The following is a 20,604-nucleotide window of genomic DNA, read 5'->3' as shown; positions in this document are numbered from 1 at the left end:
TAAAGTGAAACCGCAACATTTATTACAATAAAAATAAAAAGAAACTAATGGCAACATCACCCTCATATGGAAACAAATATACATAGTCAAGTTCAACCAAGAAATATAGCAAATAGATAAAGAAATACATATATACATGTCATCATTATATACATGCCCTCATTATATACAAATATACAAGAAGACTGTGCTCACCCACGGATTTCGTGGTAAGACCAGCCAGGCAATGGGGAGGCGGGTGGGACCGTGAGGAATCCACAAGTAGTTAATGTATCCACCACAAAAGGCGTTACCGAAGGTAAGTAACTTATTCTTCTGATGGATACACCTACCTGTGGATTCCTCACCTAAAGAATAGAGTCCCAAAGCAGTACTACCTCCGGAGGTGGGTGCCTGAATGGTTAAACCAAGAAATCCTGCAGCACTGGGCGTGCAAAATGGCCATCCCTCCTGACCTCAGAGTCCAAACAATAATGTTTGACAGAAGTATGGAGGGATGCCCAAGTTACCGCTTTGCAGATGTCAACCACAGGAATACCCCTAGCCAAGACCAATAAAGCAGCCTTAGCTCTGGTGGAATGAGCTCGAAGCCCCACAGGTGGTTCTTTCTTTGCTAAGGAATAACAAAGTTTGATACAGAGAATGACCCACCTGGACAGCGTTCTCTTGTGGACTGCTCTTGCTCTCCTCTTCCCCACGTATCCAACAAACAGCTGATCGTCTTGCCTGAACTCCCTCGTCCTGTCGACAAAGAAGCTCAATGCTCTTCGTGGATCCAATCGGTGAAGCCTCTCTTCCTCCTTGGATGGATGAGGCGGAGGGTAAAAGGAAGAGAGAGTAATAGACTGCCCCCAAGTGAAAGGGTGTAACAACCTTCGGGAGGAAAGCCGCCTTGGTCCTTAAAACCACTTTTTCTCTAAAAAAGGAAAGGTATGGAGACTCTACACTAAGAGCCTGGAGCTCACTCACTCTTCTGGCCGATGTTATGGCCACTAGAAACACAGTCTTTAAGACCAGCAAACGTAAGGAACAAGAGTGCATCGGCTCAAATGGCGATCCCATTAGAAATGTCAATACTAAATTAAGATCCCACTGTGGCATAACAAACGGAGTGGGCGGAAACCTATTAGTGAGACCATTAATGAACCTCAATACAAGAGGTGACTTAAACAAGGAGGGTTGGTCTGGGAGGCACAGAAAAGCCGACGGCGCTGATAAATAGCCCTTAACCGTGGCAACTGCACAACCCTTCTGTGCCAAGGAAAGAGCAAATAACAATAAGTCAGACAAGTGAGCCTTCAAGGGATTCATTTGGTTCTCTCCACACCAACCTACAAATCCGGCCCACCTGCTTGCATAGATCGATATGGTGGAGTGTCACCTGGCCGATAAAATAACATCCACCACTTCCGGCGGGAGAGAAAAGGCACTCAGATTGCCCTGTTCAATCTCCAGGCATGAAGGTGGAGGCTCTGGAGGTGGGGGTATAGAATCTGCCCCTGCGACTGTGAGAGGAGGTCTGCCCTGTAAGGGAGACTGAGCGGAGGGCACAGAGAGAGAGTTGGAGAAGGTCTGAATAGCACACCCTTCTCGGCCAATCCAGGGCTATCAAGATGACCTGGGCCCGGTCCTGGCGGATCTTCCTCAGAACTCGAGGAATCAAGGGCATGGGAGGAAACGTGTAAAGCAACTGACACTTCCAGGGCCATCTGAAACGCGGCCCCTAAAGCTCCTTCCACCGGATACTAGAGGCTGCAAAACCACGGGCAGTGCGCGTTCTCCTGTGTAGCAAACAGATCTATCTGCGGGCATCCACACATCTGGAAGATGTAAAGAACCAGATACGGATGAAGACGCCACTCTTGATCGATCGAGATGTGCCGACTGAGAACGTCCGCAAGTACGTTCAGAACTCCGGCCAAATGATTTGCTACCAAGCAAATCTCGTGGTCCTGAAGCCAGGACCAAAGCCGAAGAGCTTCTCTGCAGAGAAGATACGACCCCACTCCCCCCTGCTTGTTTATATACCACATTGCGGTAATGTTGTCCGTCAGGACCTGAACTGACTGACCGCGAAGGGAAGGGAGGAAGGACTTGAGAGCCAGACGTATCGCCCGCAATTCTAACAGATTGATGTGAAACCTCTGTTTCACTGGAGACCAAAGACTTTTGATCTCCAGGTCCCCCAGATGAGCTCCCCACCCTAGAGTGGAAGCATCAGTCACAACTGTGGCCACTGGCGGAGGCAGCGAGAACGGCCTTCCTTGCGACAGGTTGCTGACCGCAGTCCACCATTGAAGATCCGCGGCAGTGTCTCTGGAGATCCTGATCGAATCCTCGATTACTCCCTTGTGTTGAAACCACTGCCTGCGGACGCACCACTGAAGAGCCCTAATGTGCCAGCGTGCATGAGTGACCAGCAGAATGCAAGAAGCAAACAGACCGAGCAGACGAAGGACCTTGAGGACTGGAACTAACCCTCCATTTCGAAACCATGGATTCAATGCCTGAATGTCCTGAACCTGCCAGTGCGTAGGAAAGGCCCGATTCAATGTTGTGTCCAGTACTGCCCCTATAAACAGGAGGCGTTGAGAGGGCTCCAGGTGAGATTTGGGCACATTGTCTGAGAAACCCAGGTCGAACAACAACTGAGTTGTCGACTGCAGGTGACACCGCAAGAGCTCCGGAGACTTGGCTTTGATCAACCAATCGTCCAGATAGAGAAATACCGCTATTCCCCTTCTTCTGAGCTCTGCAGCAACCACCACCATCACCTTTGTGAAGACTTGAGGTGCCGAAGTAAGACCAAATGGGAGGACCGCAAACTTGTAGTGCTGCGACCCCACCACAAACCGGAGATACTTCCTGTGCGACTTGAGGATTGGAATATGGAAGAACGCGTCCTGCAAATCCACAGACACCATCCAATCTCCTTCGTTCAACGCCAAAATAACCTGTGACAGGGTCAGCATCTTGAACGTTTCCTCCTTGAGGAACCAATTCAAAATCCGCAGGTCTAAGATTGGACGTAACCGATGAATCCTTTTTGGGGATCAGGAAATACCTTGAATAGCAGCCCTGAGCCCTCTCCTGCTCTGGAACCAACTCCACTGCGCCTTTCGACAAAAGGGATATCACCTCCTGTTGCAATAACAAAAGATGGTCGTCCGAACAGAAGGAGGGAAGGGGAGGGAAGGGAGGAGGGAATTCCCCAAAGGGAAGAGCATACCCCTTCTTCACGATGTCGATGACCCAGGAGTCTGATGTTATGGACTTCCACATGGGAAGAAAGCTGGCAAGTCTCCCCTCTACTGGAGACAAGTGAGCAGGGAGTGGCGGAGGACTAAGGCTGCTTTCCCTGCTGCGCCCCTCCTGAGGAAGAGGCAGAGTGCTGCTGGGTGGCCCCTCTAGTTCGTACTCTACCCCTGCCCCAGAAGGATCTGTAAGGTAGGGTTCCTGCAGGTTGCTGCCTTGCCGCATGGAGCCTGCCACGAAAGGAGGTGCCACGACCAAAACCTCTAAATTTTCTAAAAGATCTAAAAGCTGAGGAAGTGGCTGCCTGAAGTCCCAACGACCTCGCTGTGACTCTACTCTCTTTAAAGCGTTCAAGAGCAGAATCGGCTTTTGCTCCAAAGAGTTTATCTCTGTGAAAAGGCAGGTCCAGGAGAGTATTCTGCACATCCGGGGAGAAACCTGATGAACGCAGCCAAGCCTGTCGCCTCGTCACTATGGATGTGCCCATAGCTCTTGCCACTGAATCAGAGGTGTCCAGCCCAGATTTAATCACCTGGGTTGCCGCCGCCTGAGCGTCTGACAATAGGTGCAATACCTACTGTGGCAAACCAGGGTGACCCTTGGCCTCCTCCATAAGGGCATGAATAGAACGCCCTAAAATGCAAGTCGCATTGGTCGACTTCAAGGCCATGCTGCAAGAAGAAAAAGCCTTTTTTGCTGCCTGGTCCATTTGCTTAGACTCCCTGTCCGCAGGGGCCCCGGGGAACGAACCGGGAGCTGACCGGGATGAGCACGACGCCTGAACAACCAAACTCTCCGGAGTTGGATGTTTGGTGAGAAAGTCCGGATTACCTGGAGCCACACGATAGCGCCTCGCTACCGCCCTGTTGACAGCTGCCGAAGTCACTGGCTTCTTCCAGATATCTTTGATGGGGTCCAAAAGAGCCTCATTGAAGGGCAATAGAGGCTCCGCCACCGCCGGATGCAGCACTTCAGTCAGAAGGCTTGTTTTCCCCTCTGCAGCAGGAAGAGGAAGGTCTAAAAAGTCTGCAGCCTTCCTTACTACCGCTTGAAATGACGCTGCCTCCTCTGTATACTCCCCTGGGGAAACCAGATCCCATTCAGGGGAAGTGTCAAGGCCACTTGCTGGGTCCAAGCCCTGTAGATCTCTCGAAGGCTCCATGATCTCACCTTCTTCCAAATGTTGTCTGCTATTCCTCCAGGAGCCGTAAAGCCAATCTCCTGGATCGGAGTCTGGATTCAAGCCCCGCTGTCAATAAGGCGTTGGCCGACGCCGAAATCTTCACCGGCGCCGCTCCTCGGATCCATCTGACGCCGGACCCTCCGCAGCCACAGGCAACTTCACTGTAGACTGTATCCGTGGTGAATCTATCGGCGCCGGGACAGCAGACGTCGTCGGCGTCACAGGCCTTCTGGGCGACGCCAAAGGCATTGGCGCCGAAGCGGCTCCAGAAGGAAGAAAGGGCATAAAGGGTGTCGGCTTGTAAGGAGCCGGAGCACCCAAGTTAAAGGCCAAAGGACCTAACGGACCTGCATGCCCTACCACCAGGCGCCATGGTGGAAAAGATGTTAAACACTGCATTTAAAAATGCAGCGAGATCCGTACCCGGTGCCGGCAAAGCCAGATAAGTCTGTGGGACCTGCGCCGGAGGAGAAGCAGATGATGGACCAGGCATCTCCTGCCCAGGAGGAGCCGTCGGCTCCTGATGAGGCTCGACTTCAAACACCGACAAAGGAGATGTCGGAGAAGCCGAAGTCGTCGGAAGCGTGACAGTATGGCTAACCTCCCACGTCAGCCGGCGCCGAGCGGACGGAGATCTGGATCCGGATCAGCCCCTGCTCCATGACGACGATGAGCCTTTGATGATCACGAAGAAGACTCTCTGCGTTTACGCCTCTCCATCCTCTTCTTTGAACAGGCCAGAAATAACTTTGCCTCCCGTTCTTTAAGGTCCTTAGGATTCATGCGTTGGCATGAGCCACATGACTCGACCTCATGGTCGGAACTAAGGCACCATAAACAATTTTCATGGGGGTCCGTGACTGACATCCGACCCCCCACACTGGTTACAAGGTTTAAAGCCAGATTTTCTCGGCTGAGACATAGTAACACCGAAGTGAAACTGTAGTTCCCGGTTAGCCTCGAAGAAAAAACATTACTAAAAGGCACGGAAAAAAGGGAACTGACGTCGACGAGGGCTTCTTATTGCCTGGATGATGTCATACGGCGTCGCGTGGAGTCGGGCAATTGTGACGTCGACGTGCAGAGCTAGAAGAAAATTTCCATTGAAGCTGGCGCGTGGGGGGAAATTCTTTAGGTGAGGAATCCACAGCTAGGTGTATCCATCAGAAGTATCCCTTTCAACAGCAAACAATACAAGAGCTGGAGAAATAACCGCTATCGAAGGCACGGAAAAAAGGGAACTGAAGTCAGCACGCTGGCGAGGTCTTCTTAATGCCACAATGACGTCAGACTGAGCCACGTGGAGTCGGGCAATTGTCACGTCCTCGCCAATGTGCAGAGCTGGAAAGAAGTTCCCGTCGAATGCTGCCCATGGGGAGAATTCACTAGGTGAGGAATCCACAGGTAGTTGTATCCATCAGAAAAGAACATACAACAAACTCTCATGGCTTGGCTACAATGGAAGCATCCTTTTTGAAGGACGAATTTGTTCACCCTCCCAAATATGGCATGCTTCATCTTAGGGAACCTCCTCGCACCGTTATCACTAATCATGGTGTGGGCTACTACCCCCTTCAAGGAGACGGGGGGAACTTTTGCGGATCTTTTCAGAGGTATGATCAACCTATAGTGATAAGCTCGGTGAGGTGAGGGGTCAGAGTACGTGTCAGTGTGAAGTCAATTAAAACTAACTATAGGTTATGCTTTTAACGTTATTAGTGCATCGCTGGATCAGGATTAGAAACCAAGACAGACTAGGGGAATCCAAACCTGTCTGTTCACATTTCAAAAGAAGTTGACATGTTTCTGCCTGTAACCCTCGACAGAGGTATTTGCAGCTTTCCTCAGGAGCTAAAACGAAACTTCTACCTTCTTCAATGCTTAAAACAACTTTGCGAGGAATAAAGCGCAAAATATATACGCCACCGTCCAGTGGTTATGAGCGATCACCAACTAGGTTGGGGCTATGTGACAATCCACTGGGGGGACCCATAGCAAGTAGGGTTTAACGCTTCACCTCTGGCCCTGTCTAGGAGCTCAGGGGTAACACCATGTTTGAAGAAGTGTGCATGCAGAGTAGTCGCAACTTGTGAAACCTACCCCTGAGCTCCTAGACAGGATCTGTGGTGAGGCGTTAAACCCAACTTACTGTGGGTAATGCCAGTGAATTGTACACATCACCCCAACCTAGTTGGCGATCGCTGATAAACACTGGACGGTGTTGTATATATTTTGCACTTTATTGCTCACAAAGTTGTTTTGACCACTGAACAAGGCAGAAGTTTCACATTAGGTCCTGAAGAAAGCCACAACACCTCTGTCTAGGGTTATAGGCAGAAACATGTCGACCTTTTTTTGAAAAGTAGACAGGTCTCGATTACACCTAGTCTGTCTTGGTTTTTAATACTGACCCTGGAACGCACTAATAAGGTTACAAGCGTACCCTGTAGTTAGTTTTGATTCACTTCACACTGACACATACTCTGCCCCCTCACCCCACCAAGCTTATCACTATAGGTTGGTCATACCTCTGAAAATATCCACAAGAGCTCCCCACTCTCAGTGGAGGGGGTTGTAGCCCGCACCGTGATTAGTGAACACGGTGTGAGGAGGTTCCCTATGATGAAGCATGCCACCTTCGGGTTGGTGAAGGAATTCGTCCTTCAAAAAGGATGCTTCCATTGTAGCCAGGCCATGACAGCTGGTTGTGCATTCTTTTCTTGTTCCATTTTCTTTTCTCTTAGGTTACTGTTGTCGTAGACCTAGGGGTTTTATAGTGAAACACAGTGACTCATTTTCTGGGGCTATAACCCCTGCTGTTCTTTAAACTCCGCTAGCTCTACTCTGTGAAACGATAATAAATGAAACCAACATTCTTCCAAATACTCACGTTCTACATGGTTTCCATCAATTTTAGGCTTGTTTTGGTGCTCATGATTCCCAGACTTTTCTGCATCATCGTCAAGCAGGGGGATGTAATCACATTTACCACAAGTTTCACCAATTACATCATCATAGGGCTCTGCTTCCAGTGTGCTGATAAAGTCACGCTTGATCTCCTCCTCCACCTCTGGCGGGTTATCAGTCAGGGCATCCTCAAGGCTTAAATCTTTTTCAAAGTCTGCCATTTTTGTCTAGCAGCCAAATCTAGAGGAAAAAAAAATGCAGTCTTTCTTTTGTGCAGTGTGAAGAGAATCAAAACCATCAATGCATTAAACTGTACAGTTAATAGTCTGGGCAGAATATGAACTGCTAAACAACCATCTGCCATAAAATGCTAACACACTGTGTCAGAGCAGCAGCAATGGTCCTCCAAATCCAGTCACCTGAGATTCGAACTCTGGTGAATTTTCTTTTTTTTTTTGCTGCAGCCCATGCAACAATACATGCAACAATACAGAAATTCAGACATGAATACTGATCACTTGAGGCAGAAACCACAGAAAAATGCCACTCCTTGAGGAATAAGCACAAAAAGAAATCATAGCACAAAAATACCAACACATGCCAATTTCAGGATTGTGTCCACATAATAAACAGTACGGCCCAGAAAGAAAGTATGGCAAATCTTGTACTGATTCATCGGAGAACAAAACTCATGCATACTGGCTAACCAAAATATCCTCTCCCACAAAGAGCTAAATAGACCCATGTTCATACAAAATGCCAAGTAGTGGCCAAAAGAATTAGGAGCATATTCCTGAAAGAAACTGGAAGCATGCTAATGTTTACAGCAGATAAGTAGAAATGCAAATGGTTAGAGCGCCATAACATTAAATAAGATTCCGAATGTCTCAATGTTATTGAAGTCACTTTCTGATTAACCACCTCAGCAGACGATCTATTTGCTTGACTATCACAGCACTAAATGAGATTAAGATTTGTGCATTTGAAATCATTATAATACCATTTTAGAAATCCTAGTCAAGGCATGCAAACTTCTAGTTCCCTTTTTGCATTGGAGTTAAGGTGACCAGGTGTCCTGGATTTGACAGGACAGTCCCATTTTTTTTTTTTTTAACCAGCTGTCCCAGTAGATTTTGTGAAATTTAGCTCATGTCACAGTTTTTAGAGCGGGCGACTGAAATAGGTGGGAGGCAAAATGTTTTGTTTTTCAAAGAAGAGTTAGTTATTAGGTGTTATCAGGAAGCAATTTTATTAACAGACATTATACTGGCTTAAAAAAATGCATTTTGTTAGAAATGGGGTCTCTAGATGGCAGTTGGTTTGCACCCTGTCCAGGTCGGGACCCTCACTCTAGCCAGGATAAGGGAGATACCCGTTCAGATAACCCCTTCTCACCCCCTTGGTAGCTTGGCACGAGCAGTCAAGCTTATTTCAGAAGCAATGTGTAAAGCATTTGCACATAACACACAGTAATAAGTGAAAACACTACAAAAGGACACCACACCAGTTTTAGAAAAATAGCCAATATTTGTCTATATAAAACAAGACCAAATACGATAAGAATCCAACATACAGTAAGAAAAATATGAATTATGCAAGATTTACTCAAAACTACAGTTCCTTGAAGTCGATAGCTCCACCTGGGGCTATCACAGTGTTGTGATCAATAAAACCAACAGTTCAGGCCGGCCGCGGCGTTGCGGGCCAGCTACAGTGTCGGGAAGACCCGCAAACAGTACCTTGGATTTGCAGGGCGTCGTGATGCTCGCGGTGAGCTCCGGAGGGTGGCGTCACTGACGTCGCGGTGTCAGGTCCGGAGTTGGTGCAGGAGTCTTCGGGCCCTTGAGGTCACACGCGTTGCAGATCGAACTCCAGGATGATGAAGTCAGGAGTGCTGGCGTGGATGGCGTCGGGGCTGCAGTGCCAAGTGGGACGATGCGACGTGCGGTGCCCACAGGTCACGATGCAGGCAGCGGCTCGTGATGGCGTCCAGTGACGTCAGTGAAACCAGGGGTGCGGTGTGAAGCGGGGCGGTGAGACGTGCGGTGTCCACAGGTCACGGTGCAGGCAGCGTCGTCGTCGTTGCTGAAGCGCTGTCGTCGGTAGGCCCAAGCCAGCGGTGCGGGACAGGACGGTGCTTCGTGTCCCTCACGAGCGGTGTCCACAGGCCACGGTGCAGGCAGGATGCATGGTGACGACACAGGAGTCAATGGTGCTGGCGTCCGTGGACCGGGGCTGCGGGACGGGACGGTGCTTTGTGTACCTCACGAGCGGTGTCCACAGGCCACGGTGCAGGCAGCGGCGCCGGTGTCAGCAGAAGCGACGTCGTCGGGGATGTCCAGGCTGCGGTGTGAGCAGGGGACGCCGGAGTGCGGGGCCCACAGGTCGCAGTGCGAGCAGCGGCTCGGTGAAGTCGTCCGATGACGGCGTCAGTAAGACCAGGGTCACGGTGCGAAGCAGGGCAATGTGACTCAGTGCGGCGTCGGCAGGTCACAGTGCAGGCCAGCGACGTCGTTGCCGGCGCTGCAGTGGTTTCTCCTCTTGAAAAGCACAAAACGCACAGTTCCCAGTGCTGCAGGTCGAGGAAGCTGAAGTCTTTGGTGTCCCTGAGACTTCCAACAGGAGGCAAGCTCCACCCCAAGCACTTGGAGAACTTTCTCAAGCAGGACACACAGCAAAGTTCACCCTTTGCACTCTTTTCAGGCAGAAGCAGCAACTGCAGGCCAGTCCAGCAAAGCAACACAGCAAAGGGACAGTACTCCTCCTTCAGCTCTTCTACTGGACAGAGGTTCCTCTTGATTCCAGAAAGATTCTAAAAGACTGGGGTTTTGGATCTTCTTCTTATACCCAGTTCTGCCGTTGATGTTGGCAAACTTCAAAGCAAAGTCTCAAGTGTTTGCAAGAGCCTACCTTGTCCACGCCAGGCCCCAGATGCATACCAGGGGGTCGGAGACAGCATTGTGTGAGGGCAGGCACAGTCCATTCAGGTGTGAACGACCACTCCTCCCTCCTCTAGCTCAGATGGCTCATCAGGAGATGCAGACTACACTCCGCCCCCTTTTGTGTCACTGTCTTGAGGAGAGGCGTGAACAGCCCAACTGTCAAACTGACCCAGACAGATAATCCACAAACAGGCAGAGTCACAGAATGATATAAGCAAGAAAATGCATACTTTTTAAAAGTGGTATTTTCAAACAGACAATTTGAAAACCAACTTCACTAAAAGATGTATTTTTAAATTGTGAGTTCAGCGACCCTAAACTCCACATTTTTATCTACTCTCAAAGGGAATCTGAGCTTTAAGGATATTTAAAGGCAGCCCCCATTTTAACCTATGAGAGAGATAGGCCTTGCACAGTGAAAAACTAATTTGGCAGTATTTCACTGTTAGGACATATAAAACACACTAGTATATGTCCTACCTTAAACATAGACTGCACCCTGCCCATAGGGCTACATAGGGCCTAACATCGGGGTGCCTTACATGTAGTAAAAGGGAAGGTTGAGGCCTGGCAAGTGGGTACACTTGCCAAGTCGAACTGGCAGTTTAAAACTGCACACACAGACACTGCAATGGCAGGTCTGAGTCATGTTTACAGGGCTACTAATATTGGAGGCACAACTAGTGCTGCAGGCCCACTAGTAGCATTTGATTTACAGGCCCTGGACACCTCTAGTGCTCTTTACTAGTAAATCAAATATGCCAATCATGGATAAACCAATCAACAGTACAATTTCTATAGGGAGCACTTGCACTTTAGCACTGATTAGCAGTGGTAAAGTGCGCAGAGACAATAAACCAGCAAAAACAGGCCTAAAAAAATAGAAGGAAGAAGACAAAAAGTTTGGGGATAACCCTGCAAAAAGGGCTATTTCCAACACATTTTATTTATGCTCATTGTGCCTCTTCTGTTATTTTATGCTGATGAGCGCTGTCATTCTGTGCGCTTGGTTAGAGTAAAATTGTAGTCCTTTTTCTATTTTTGTGAAATGGCCCAGTTTTTGGCTTTCAAATTCTGGTCACCCTAAGTGGAGGTAAGGTGACAACCCAGAAAATTAATATCATGATTCAAATGATACTTCTAGTACAAATAAGAACTTCTATGTACGAACATGCTATGTGACTCTTATGCAACAAGAGATTGCAGCTCACTCTTTCCCCTCGCTGAAGTAAACTAGTAATGGTTATAGTATTGCCTGTAATAATTTTCACATCCAACAATTCCTTAATCTAGGAAGGAAGGGTCTCTATAGACCACTGAGGAGCTGCAATAAAGTTAGGAATAACTTGTGTATAAAAGCCTACCTTGTTATTTTTTAGAACAGTCATGGTCAAAAGAAATCACTGGCAAGTTTGTCTTGCAAGCAAAGCAACAACGCCATATGCTGTTTGGAGTTTTGTTTTCAGGAGGTAGATTTGAAGTAATCAGCCAAAAGAAACTAGCAAAGAATAACAATATTTCAAAACCTCCTGTCAAATGGGACTGTCTAAATTTCAGAAGCAGTGGATTTCTCAGTGTACAGTAGATCACTTACTCTTGGCACATGGGAATGAAGATCATCAGGACTAGAAACAGCTGAAATCTCCAAGATATGGACATGTAACGTTTTGCACTTTTCTGTCCAAAGACCATAAGTATTGATTGCCCGTTGTGGAAACAAACCATGCTGTCTGCCACTATTTATTTTATTAGTGTGTTTGTACAGCTCTACGTTTGACTGAATAAGCCACATCAGATGGAGATGTGATTGCAGCAGGGCTTGTAGGGAATACTTGTGAGACGTCTCTACCCCCATGGTCAACCAAGACAGATGCATAACTAGAGCTGGGTTGGGGGATCCCAAGCTCCTCTGGAGGAAGATAAAAATCTATCCCTGTTACCAAATGCACAGTATTTGTTATGGCTAAAGGGCATGTGTGCCTTGTTTTTCCAGGTACTGCATCCACTATCTAATTTGCTTGACACATTACCATCAATTTTAAACTAAGTCCATAATGTCATTCAATATTTTCATCCATCTACTACAGAAACTGCCACTGATAGATTAGGTACCAACACCACAGAAACCAGACTGACCTTGTGATATTCAGAAAATAACCTGCACTAGTCAATCCACAGACATTGCAGTTGGACTTTTGCTAGCAAATCTATCCACCTAGTTAATGAAAAGCATGTTAAGGAAATATATTATTTTTTAAAATAAACCAAACCAAAGCTCTACACTAGTAATTTTAGTAAAACAGTTGGTCCACAGTAAACACAAAAGAAATGGATATATGAGGTGCATAGTAGGCCAACTGGATGGAAGGGACAGGTCACTCTTGAAGTACAGACATAGAACCCTTTGGACTCAACCTTTTAAAGTGCATGCAGGCACTCTTCTGGTTGCTACTGGAAGAAGATGCACAGTTCCCAAGAGATGAGCACGGAAGGTAGATAATCACAATCTAAAAGGATAGGTGTTTTTTTTTTGTTGAGCATTTTTAGTGACAAATATTGAAACATAATAGGAATATTTAACCAGTATTTGAGAACCTATATACTATGGAAACCATCCATCCAACCCTTACATCCACTGAGATTCAACCCTACTGCCCTCACGACCTACAACTAATGGACTTCTCATGGTTTTGTCACAAAAATCCTCCACTTGCCCTTGCCCTGAACTTCCTTTCTTTCTGAATCACCTAAAATCCTCCAATTTGACTTGGAGGATGACTCAGACAGCTTCATCTATCTGCTTCCACTATTTGCAGCATTACAACTTCCATGTGGGAAGCTGTATCTAACATTGTGATTCAGATATTAATCCCCTGCCCTCCCCGTTCCACATAAGTGAGCAGTGAATAGAACTACTTTTCTTGTTGGTGGGGAAGAAGTATTTCTGAGAAGAACAAGTTACTTACCTTCGGTAACGCTTTTTCTGGTGGATACACTAGCTACCTGTGGATTCCTCACCTTATGAACTCGTCCTTGCGTCAGCATCCGACGGAAAGTCTTCTTCCTAGCTGTCCACGTCTTCGAGTGACTCCGTCTGACGTCAACGTGCCAATAAGAGGTCCTCGTCGGTGTACTGATGTCAGTTTCACCTCATTTTTTACGTGCCTTTGAGGCGAACAGGTGAGAACAGACTCATCGAAAACCGTATAGAAAGATAGATATATACACACAATAACATTTTCCATTAAACCCATATATTTACATTGCTACATAAAAAAAAAAAAATATATATATATATATATATATATATATATATATATATACACATACATACAATTAAACATATCTCCAGATAAGCAAAATCAACCACTGCAAGATAACTGTGAAATCAGGCAGGCAACGGGGAGGCGGGAGGGACTGTGAGGAATCCACGGGTAGCTAGTGTATCCACCAGAAAAAGTGCTACCGAAGGTAAGTAACTTGTTCTTCTGATGGATACAACTACCTGTGGATTCCTCACCTTATGAATAGAGTCCCAAAGCAGTACCGCACTCAGTGGTGGGTGCCCGCCTGATTACACCAAGAAATCTTGCAATACCGAACGAGCAAAATGACCGTCCCTCCTCACTTCAGAGTCCAAACAATAATGTTTTACGAAGGTATGGAGGGACGCCCAAGTTGCCGCTTTGCATGTATCCACTAAAGGAACTCCTCTCGCCACGGCCGAGGAAGCAGACTTAGCCCTAGTAGAATGGGCCCTGATACCTTCAGGAGGGACTTTCTTTGCCAGAGAATAACAAATATTTATACACAAGATGACCCACCTGGAGAGTGTTCTTTTCTGGACCGCTCTGCCCTTTCGCTGTCCAACATACCCTATGAACAGCTGATCATCCAAGCGAAAGTCTTTAGTCCTCTCCAGGTAGAAACTCAGCGCCCTCTTAGGGTCCAGCCTATGGAGCCTCTCTTCATCTTTAGAAGGGTGGGGAGGAGGGTAGAACGAGGGAAGGGTAATAGAATGCCCTATATGAAAAGGAGTGACAACTTTTGGCAGAAAAGCCGCCCTGGTTTTCAGGACCACTTTATCAGGGAAGAACATGGTAAAAGGAGGTTTAACAGAAAGGGCTTGAAGCTCCCCAACCCTCCTAGCTGAAGAGATCGCAATTAAGAAAACAGTCTTTAAGACCAAGTATCTCAACGGACATGAATGCATGGGCTCGAAAGGTGAACCCATCAAAAACGTTAATACCAGATTCAAGTCCCACTGAGGCATGTGAAAAGGCGTGGGAGGAAACTTATTCACTAAACTTTTAATAAACCTATTTACAATTGGAGATTTAAACGAAGAAGGTTGGTCCGGAAGGCAAAGAAAAGCCGACAGAGCCGCCAAATAACCTTTAACTGTAGCTACCGTACAGCCTTTCTTTGCTAAACTAAGAGCAAACAAAAGAATATCAGAAAGGTTGGCCTTCAAGGGATCTTTTTGATTCTCCCCACACCAAACCACAAATTTTGCCCACCTACCTGCATAAATGGATTTAGTGGAGTGTCGCCTGGACGATAGAATAACATCCACTACATCCGGTGGGGGAGAACTCAGGTTGCCCCGTTCAGTCTCCAGGGATGAAGGTGCAGGCTCTGGATTTGGCGGTGTAGAACCTGCCCCTGCGACTGTGAGAGGAGGTCTCCCCTGAGCGGGAGATGGAGCGGAGGGCACTGAGAGAGTTGAAGCAGGTCTGTATACCATACCCTTCTCAGCCAGTCCGGTGCCAACAAGATGACTTGTGCCCGGTCTTGACAAACCTTCCTCAGAACCAGAGGAATCAAGGGTATGGGGGAAACGCGTAAAGCAACTGGCTGCTCCAGGACATCTGAAACGCATCCCCCAATGCCCCTTGCAACGGATACTGGAGGCTGCAGAACAACGGGCAATGCGCGTTCTCTCGAGTGGCGAATAAATCCACCTGAGAAGTACTCCGCATCCCGAAGATGTGGAGGACCAGGTCTGGATGGAGACGCCACTCGTGATCTATCGAGAAGTGACGACTGAGACCGTCCGCACGCACATTCAGAACTCCGACCAAATGATTCGCTATTAAGCAAATCTGATGGTCCTGAGCCCAGGACCAGAGTCGCAGGGCTTCTCTGCAGAGAAGGTACGACCCTACTCCTCCCTGCTTGTTTATATACCACATCGCGGTAGTGTTGTCTGTTAAGATCTGAACTGACCGACCGCGAAGGGAAGGGAGGAAGGCCTTGAGCACCAAATGTACCGCCCGCAATTCCAACAGATTGATATGCAACATCTGTTCCGCTGGAGACCAATGACCCTTGATCTCCAGGTCCCCCAGATGAGCTCCCCACCCTAGAGTGGAAGCATCCGATTTCACTGTGGCCACTGGAGGTGGCAGTGAAAACGGTTTTCCTTGGGAAAGGTTGCCGTCCACTGTCCACCACTGAAGATCCGCTACAGCGTCCTTGGAGATCTTTATTGAATCCCTGAGATCTCCTTTGTGCTGGAACCACTGCCTGCGGAGGCACCACTGAAGAGCCCTCATATGCCAGCGAGCGTGAGTGACCAACAGAATGCAAGAAGCAAACAGACCTAGCAGGCGTAAGACCTTGAGGACTGGAACTGCCGCTCCAACTTGAAACAATGGAATCAGCGCCTGAATGTCCCGAACCCGCTGAGGCGGGGGGTAGGCCCAAAACATTGTTGTGTCCAGTACTGCCCCTATGAACAGGAGGCGTTGCGAGGGCTCCAGGTGAGATTTGGGCACATTTATAGAAAAACCCAGATCGAACAACAATTGGGTTGTTATTCGCAGATGAGACAACACAAGCTCTGGAGCTTTGGCTTTGATCAACCAATCGTCCAGGTAGGGAAAAACCGCTACTTCCCTCCTTCTGAGATGTGCTGCAACAACCGCCATCACCTTCGTAAAAACCCGAGGTGCTGAAGTAAGTCCAAACGGAAGGACCGCAAACTGGTAGTGTTGCATTCCGACCACAAACCAGAGATACTTCCTGTGCGACTTGATTATCGGAACATGAAAGTACGCATCCTGCAAGTCGACAGGCACCATCCAGTCTCCTTTGTTCAACACGAATAGTACCTGCGCTAGGGTCAGCATTTTGAATTTTTCCTGCTTGAGGAACAAATTCTAAATCCTCAAGTCTAGGATCGGCCTTAAACGACCTTCCACTTTGGGAATCAGGAAATATCTTGAATAACACCCCTGACCCCTTTCCTGCAACGGCACCAACTCTATAGCACCCTTTGCCAACATGGTTACAACCTCCTGTTGCAACAACAGAAGATGGTCTTCTGAACAAAAGGAGGGACCCAGGGGGGAAGGGAGGAGGGAACTCCTGAAAGGGGAGAGCATAACCTTTTTCCACAATTCTTAGCACCCATGAGTCTGTTGTAATCGACTTCCATTTCTGTAGAAAAAGACTCAATCTTCCCCCTACAGGAGAAGTATGGATGATAAAGTGAGGAAAACTAGGGCTGCTTCTGCTGCTGTCCACCAGAGGAGGATGATGAAGAAGACAGCTGCTGGGCTGGCCCTCTAGCTCTACTCCTACCCCCGCCCTCTAAAGGCACGATAGGGCAGATTGGATGGCTGCTGGGCGAAGGACTGCGACCTCCGAAGGGCAGAGCCACGAGCGAACCCCCGAAGCCTGCGAAAAGGTCTATAAGATGTTGTAGCAGAGGTCTGTAAGCCTAAGGACTTAGCTGTCGCCCGACAGTCCTTAAACCGTTCAAGGGCAGAGTCCGCCTTGTCCCCAAACAGCTTTTCCCCATCAAATGGTAGATTCATTAAGGTAGATTGAACATCCGAAGAAAAACCAGAGGACCTTAACCAGGCATGCCTCCTAGAAGCCACAGATGTTCCCATGGCCCTGGCTATCGAATCCGAAGTGTCCAGGCCAGATTGTATAATTTGTTGAGCAGCCGCCTGCACATCCATAAAAAGGGATCCAAACAACTTTTGCATCTCCTGTTGCAGGTCCTTTGCCATTTCCTTAGCGGAGTGGGCGTGGACATATCTGCCCAGCAACAGGTAGAATTAGTAGCCTTAAGCGCCATACTGCATGATGAAAAGATCTTCTTCGAAGACTGCTCCATCCTCTTGGACTCCCTATCAGTTGGGACTCCAGGGAATGTTCCAGGAGCAGACTTCGCAGAACATGACGCATGGACTACTAAGCTTTCCGGAGTCTGATGTCGTGATAGGAAAACCGGATCTCCTGGTGCGCCCCTATGTCTCCTCGCCACTGCCCTGTTCACTGCAGGAGTTGTTACTGGCTTCTTCCATAAGTCCATTATAGGCTCAGTTAAAGCCTCATTGAAAGGCAGCAAAGGGTTAGCACTGGACGAAGAGGGATACAGTACCTCAGTGAGCAGGTTAGTTTTCACCTCCGCCACAGACAAAGGCAAGTCCAGGAACTCTGTTGCCTTCCTTACCACTGTATGGAATGAAGCGGCCTCTTCTGTAAACTCCCCCGGAGACGCAATGTCCCACTCCGGGGAAGTATCCAGACCACTTGCAGTGGCTAGACCCTGGAACTCATCCAAAGGCTCAATCTCTCCAAAAGTTTTAATGCCTTCCTACGAGATCGAAGATGAGTCCATCGACGCCGAAGACTTCGAACCTCGAAAATGCGCAGTAAGAGATGGATGACTCCTAGCGTCACCCAGCGCCGACACGGAGTCCAACAAAGACCTCCGCGGAGTCGGTTGGCAGGAGGCAATGGAGCCTGTCTAGAAGGAGACATCATCGACGTCGGATGGCGCGGTGATGGAGTCGGCTGACGTGATGGTGGATCCACCGTCACAAGTGGAGAACTCCCGCTAGGGGGTACCCTCGGCACCGAACCGCCAGTCTCCGTAGGGCAAAAGGGCATGAATGGAGCCGCTTTGTACGACGCCGGAGAGCCCAAATCAAACGCCAGTGGTCCCGTGGGACCCACCGGTGCACCAGCAGGGACCATGGATTGAAACACGGCATACATTGCATTCAAGAATGCAGCCGGATCCGTCCCTGGAGCCGGGAAAGCCGGGTATTGTTGAGCAGAGGTCTGCTGTACATCAGGCTCCCTCGACGCCGGCGAAAACTGAGGGCTACGATGAATGACCTCAAAGACAAATGGCGCCGGCGACAACTCCGGACTCCTGGGCTGAGGCGTCACAGTAGGGCTCATCTCCCATGTCTTCTGGCGTCGAGAAGACCGAGACCTCGATCGGCTCTGCTCCGACCGGCGCCGAGAGTCATGACGGCGCCGAGAGTCAAGATGACGCCGCTTCTTATGCTTCTTGGGTGAAGCATGGGAGGAATCCTTTTTATGGCCCTTCTTCTCTGCTTTTGCTAGGAAAAGCTTCGCCTCACGCTCTTTCAGAGCTTTTGGATTCATGCTCTGGCACGAAGAGCATCCTTCCACATCATGCTCTGAACTAAGGCACCAAATACAATCCGAATGGGGGTCAGTCACTGACATCCGACCCCCGCATTCTCTACACAGCTTGAAACCGGACTTTTTTGGAGGCAACATAGTAACCACCAAAAAGCGATACAGTTCTCAACGAGCCAGGAAGAAAAACCGTTGGCGTCGAAGGCACGAAAAAAAAGAAAACTGACGTCAGTACGCCGACGAGGACCTCTTATTGGCACGTTGACGTCAGACGGAGTCACGTGGAGCTGTGCCATTATGACATCCTCGTCGACGTGGACAGCTAGGAAAAAGACTTTCCGTCGGATGCTGACGCAAGGACGAATTCATAAGGTGAGGAATCCACAGGTACTTGCATCCATCAGAACTATTTTTATTTTTAAAACATATAAATAATAAGGGTGACTAGAAAGATATATGTCGTTACATTGCATTTCACCTTTATCCTTCATTTATTTTATAGTTTTTATAGTTTCACAAGGGTATTAATAATATTCCTTATTTCACATGCCTTATGCTCTTCCCATCTTCACTCTATTCTCTTACATATTACATCGCTCATGATCTCTTCTATGACATCATAGATAATATCAGTGCAACATTTGAAATGAAATTATTGATGAGAAACCTGTGCATGACAGGGGCACCTTAGGCAAGATTTACAGTTACTTGAGACAACTGGTGAATTTAAGAGGAGTTCAGAGTTTATAACATTACGCTGTTACTGAACATCTCACCTAATTGGTACATTAATTAATCTTTGGTTATTTTTTTTGGGGGGGGGGGGGGTTAAACAAATATACACACACATATATATGTGTGTGTGTGTGTGTGTGTGTGTGTGTATGTAGACACAGTTGATCCATGTATTCCAGTGACAACTGAATTTTAACTACTTTGTGCAATAGCCATTTAATGATCCATAGCAAAAGCTTCACTGAAGACGCTCTGCCTTTCAAAGAGAGTGGGGACAGAGCAGTTCTTCCATTTTTTTGTGATAAAGAGGCAGGTGATAGTCATACTCTAAAAAAAATATATATGCACCCTCTTTACATAGACCAAGTAAGAGTGCATAGATCTGGGTTAACTGGAATCATGAGTATCCCACTTACATTCTGAAAAACGATGATACTGAAATCAGTTAAATTGAGACAGCTAACAAACATGTATATTAGATCGGCTTGTGTTTTAGAACAGTGGTTCCCAACCTGTGGTCCAAGTTGCCTTCTTAGGGGGTCTGCAAAGCCTTCTCATGTATTTAGAAAAGCTACAACCTTCCTATTAAAGTTTTTTTTTGTTTTACTATTTGTTTTTAATTTATATTTGTTTGCCAGTTAAAGACAATGTATTATCATTTGTGCATGTTTGATGAATGCTTGTTTCTGTATTCCTTGTGTACTGTTTTGTGGTTAAAATCATATACAACGTTTAGGCGAGGGTCCCCGGCTTCCAGTAATGACTCCGCAGGGGTCACCCCCAGATTCCAATATGGATAAATTGGAGGTCCCGGGTTCCAGTCGTGATAAAATGGGGGTCCCCAGAAGTCAAAAGGTTGGAAACCCCTGTGTTAGAACACAGACATGACTGTTTGGCAATACCATTTTGTGAGTTTCAATTAAGTTAGGTAAAAATCAAATGAGGCAAACTTAAGTAACAGGCTACATTAAATGACAAGTTTTTTTAAAGTTTTTTTTTTAATAAAGACATTTTTGGGGGTACAATTTTTTCCCCTTTATTGTGCTGAATTGTATCATGCAATAATGTTTTGTAATTCGTATTGACGCTTTTATTGCATGTCATCTCATGTTTTTTAATTACTGACTAAAGATATGTTTAATCAACTCAGTTCTTAATCTTGCTGGG

General features: G+C 47.5%; 1 protein-coding gene across 36 annotated transcripts in view; it reads right to left on the bottom strand.

Annotated features, from left to right (window-relative positions):
* Positions 1-20,604, bottom strand: part of MAP4 (microtubule associated protein 4) — a 1,914,856-nt gene that overhangs the window by 1,380,384 nt on the left and 513,868 nt on the right. For all 36 annotated transcript variants that reach the window (XM_069210826.1, XM_069210834.1, XM_069210837.1 and 33 more), the window contains one exon: positions 7,329-7,585. In XM_069210826.1, coding sequence (XP_069066927.1) covers positions 7,329-7,566 — 238 coding nt within the window. In that variant the 5' untranslated portion in view covers positions 7,567-7,585. The remainder of the gene's footprint in view (positions 1-7,328; positions 7,586-20,604) is intronic.

The sequence above is a fragment of the Pleurodeles waltl genome, chromosome 10 (genome assembly GCF_031143425.1).
Source record: "Pleurodeles waltl isolate 20211129_DDA chromosome 10, aPleWal1.hap1.20221129, whole genome shotgun sequence".
Classification (NCBI taxonomy): domain Eukaryota; kingdom Metazoa; phylum Chordata; class Amphibia; order Caudata; family Salamandridae; genus Pleurodeles; species Pleurodeles waltl.
The sequence above is the reverse complement of the archived record's forward strand: the minus strand, read 5'-3'. Positions and strand labels throughout refer to the sequence as shown.